Source organism: Dasypus novemcinctus, chromosome 2, assembly GCF_030445035.2.
Source record: "Dasypus novemcinctus isolate mDasNov1 chromosome 2, mDasNov1.1.hap2, whole genome shotgun sequence".
Classification (NCBI taxonomy): domain Eukaryota; kingdom Metazoa; phylum Chordata; class Mammalia; order Cingulata; family Dasypodidae; genus Dasypus; species Dasypus novemcinctus.
Genome location: NC_080674.1, coordinates 194,912,905 through 194,916,452, shown reverse-complemented (window position 1 = coordinate 194,916,452; position 3,548 = coordinate 194,912,905). Strand labels below are relative to the sequence as shown.

General features: G+C 48.7%; 1 protein-coding gene across 1 annotated transcript; it reads left to right on the top strand.

Annotated features, from left to right (window-relative positions):
- Positions 1-497: 497 nt before the first annotated feature.
- On the top strand, positions 498-1,448 carry LOC101438364 (olfactory receptor 2V1-like). Its single transcript, XM_023591750.2, has one exon. It carries the CDS (start codon positions 498-500, stop codon positions 1,446-1,448), a length of 951 nt encoding a protein of 316 aa, XP_023447518.2.
- The last annotated feature ends 2,100 nt before the right edge of the window (positions 1,449-3,548 follow it).

Below are 3,548 nucleotides of genomic sequence, written 5' to 3'. Positions count from 1 at the left end.
AGAAGCATCACCATGTCATACTTTGAGCTATATATCTGAAAAGGAAAGATTAATAAACCTCCCTTGTTTCAGTCTATCCATCTGTCCATCTGTGAAATGGGGATAATGATCAGACTTATCTTTTAGGGTAATTTGAAGATTAAAAGCTAGGAAGCAACTGAATGTGCACTGCAGAGCCTGCCACTTGAGAAATACTCAAGTATTGTCAGCTGTCATAATTTTTTAAAGTGCATTTAAAAAAATTATTTTAAAGAAATTTTAGATTACATAAATGTTACATGAAAAATATAGGGGATGCCAATATACCCCCCACCCCCCCTCCCAGAACCTCCAGTGGGCACTGCCTCCACATCAATAAAATTGCTAGAATAACATTGCTAGAATTCCATTGCTAGAATAACAGTAAGTCTATATTAGAATAATGGTAAGTTTACTTTAGTCCATTGTTCTTTCCCCAATCTTGAGTACTGTCATCATTTTAAAACTTTTAGACCAGGATGGCATGGACAGGAAACCAGACTCTCATCTCCCACTTCATTCTCTTGGGACTCTTCACCCACTCGCCGCTGAACTTCTTCCTTTTCTCCGTCATCATGGTCATGTTTCTGGTGGCCCTGTCTGGTAACGGGCTCATGATCCTACTCATCAATGTGGACTCCCGTCTCCACAGCCCCATGTACTTCTTCCTCAGCTGGTTGTCACTCATGGACCTCATGCTCATCTCCACCATCGTCCCGCGCATGGCGGTGGACTTCCTCCTGGGTGGCGGCTCCATCTCCTTCACAGGCTGTGGGCTCCAGATCCTCTTCTTCCTCACCCTCCTGGGGGATGAGTGCTTCCTACTGGCCTTCATGGCCTACGACCGCTACGTGGCCATCAGCAACCCCCTGAGGTACTCAGTGATCATGAGCCGCCGGGTCTGCTGGCTCATGGTGGCAGGGTCCTGGCTATTTGGCCTGGTTGACGGGCTGATCCAGGCTGTTGTCACCCTAAGCTTCCCCTATTGCAGCTCTCAGGAAATCAACCACTTTTTCTGTGAGATCCCTGCTGTGCTCAAGCTGGCCTGTGCTGACACTTCCCTCTATGAGTCCATGATCTATGTCTGCTGTGTTGTCATGCTGCTCCTGCCCTTCTCCGTCATCTCTGCCTCCTACCTGCGGATCTTGCAGGCAGTGCTCCGCATGCACTCAGCCGAAGGCCGGCAGAAGGCCTTTGCTACCTGCTCCTCCCATATGATGGTGGTCTCCCTATTCTACGGGGCTGCCATGATCACCTACATACGGCCCCAGGCCTACCACTCCTCCAAGCAGGACAAGGTGGTCTCTGCCTTCTATACTATGATCACCCCCATGCTGAACCCTCTCATCTACAGTCTGAGGAACAAGGAAGTGACTGGGGCCCTGAGGAAACTCCTGGGAAGGTGTCCCTGTGGCCAGAGTCAGGGCTAAATTGGCTCTAGTATGTGGAAATTTGGATTAGCCAGAAAAACAAAGCCCTCTATTGAAAATGACTAAATTAATGTATATCCTGGGGAGATGAATTCAACTTAGCAGATGCAAGAATTACATTGGTCACAGTTGAAACCCATGAGTATGGGTTCAAGTAAAACAAATCCTTAGTTTAGAACTTCATTATCTTTTAGAATCATCACTGCCTTAATGTTTAAACATCTATTTAAATCCTCTAAATAAAGTAGAAATGTGTGTTTGTTTATGCCTTTTTGTAGATATAAATGCAGTGATCAATGGCTTAATAAAAAATAAAAGACTTTCTGTGACAGTGTTTTTTAATCCAGCCAATAGATTTATTTGTAGAAAAATGGAGCACGTAATAGAGTTCTTCATGTATAAGAACTGTTCTCCTCCAAAACTTTAATTACCTGAATTGTTCTAAGAGAATTTGTACAAACAAATTCAGGGATTAAAAATCAGACAGAAAAAAAAGTTATTCTCTGGCCACATTCAGGTCAACATGTTGATTCAATCAATAGAATCCATGCTGAGTATAGTATAAAAGGAAGTGTGTAAGGGAGGCTGGAGCTTATGGGAGTACAAAGAGTACTCTATTGAAGACATAGTCAGAAGTCTAAAGTGCCACAATGGCAGGTGACATCTCTCAGGTGAGTTCCTCTCCAGAAAGTGCTCTTGGCAGAAACCAGCCACCTTGCCCCAGATCATGCCCTCTCCAGGAGTTGCCTGCATCCCTTGACTGGTCAAGGGGAGCAAGAAGGGTCTGTGTTGGGACCGTGTGAAGGGCCATCTAACTCTAGGGTTATCAGGCAGCTCATCCTTATGTCCAGTTTTGCTTCCTTTACTCTTCCTCCCACCATGTGTTTTTATCCTGAAAGCACTCTCCAATAAAACTCCTGCAGACAAATTCCATGTCAGTCTACTTCAGAAAAACCTGACCTGTGACATACAGAAACTCAGGAATGATGGTAAGTTGGAGTTTGCTACATATAGTCACGGACACACATTCAATATATGATGGAGGCACCAAGAAGGGCTCCATGACATTGTCGGTGGAAGGAGAGGTCAGATGGCTTCGTGGAGACATCTAAGAAGGGCTTAATGCAGGGATTGCAAACTCAAATGTCCACAGGTCCAAGTGGGGAAGTATCAACGAGGGAAGCCATCTGATGGGGATGGGGCAAATGGGATACTCCGGACTAAAGCCCCTCAGCTGTTCTGAGCCACAGACTGTGGGTGAACTCTGATGCTGGGAAGAAGATGAAATTGAGTATAGGCTGGAGGACCAGCCATGGACGGGGCCCATATTTGGACTCTTAGAATCCAAAGTGCAGGAACAGCACTGGTCAGGGCACAGGAGAGGAGGAGGGTGCGGAGCAGGATATTAGACAAGGGAGGAAGGGCCTTCACATGCACCCTACCCTTCCTGCGATGAACACTACGATGCAATCTCTGATCTCCACCTCCATCCCCAGCCCAGGGAACAGCCCTAGGAAACCTACATCGTAAGACTTCCATTCCTTGAGAGCTTCCCATCGCAAGAATTTTCTATTCTCTTGGGGTTCATTCTGCCCCACATTACAACCCTGAATAGAGTGGGAAGTGTTGAGAATTGAAGAGAGCATAAGTGAAGAGAGTTCCTACGTTTGGCTGGAGGTATGCTATTCAGGTTTATTCTGAGAACCCAGTAGAATATACATTTGTTTGATCAAATGCTGGTACCGAGGGGGCAGGCGGGACCCGCAGCGGGCGTCGCTCTCGGCTGGCCGGCTCCGAGGGTTGCATTGCGCCGGCTTCTGGTCTCGGCCTCGGCGGGCAGGCACACAGAGCGCCGACCCATCCTGCCCACGCCGGGCGCACGGAGCCGAGAGGCTCAGCGCCGCCCCCGGTGTCCGCCCTCGGCCCGCGCGCTCGGCGCTCCTCGTCTGTCGGGGCTTCAGGGTTTGCTTGGCGGGCAGCTCCTAGGGCTGGACGGCAGTTGCAGAGGAGAAAGGCGCCCGCGGGAGCCTCCTCACAGCTGCACCCGCCGCGGCGGCGCGCTCCAAGAGGCGACCCTTTCCCGGGGTGGCCCGCTGACTT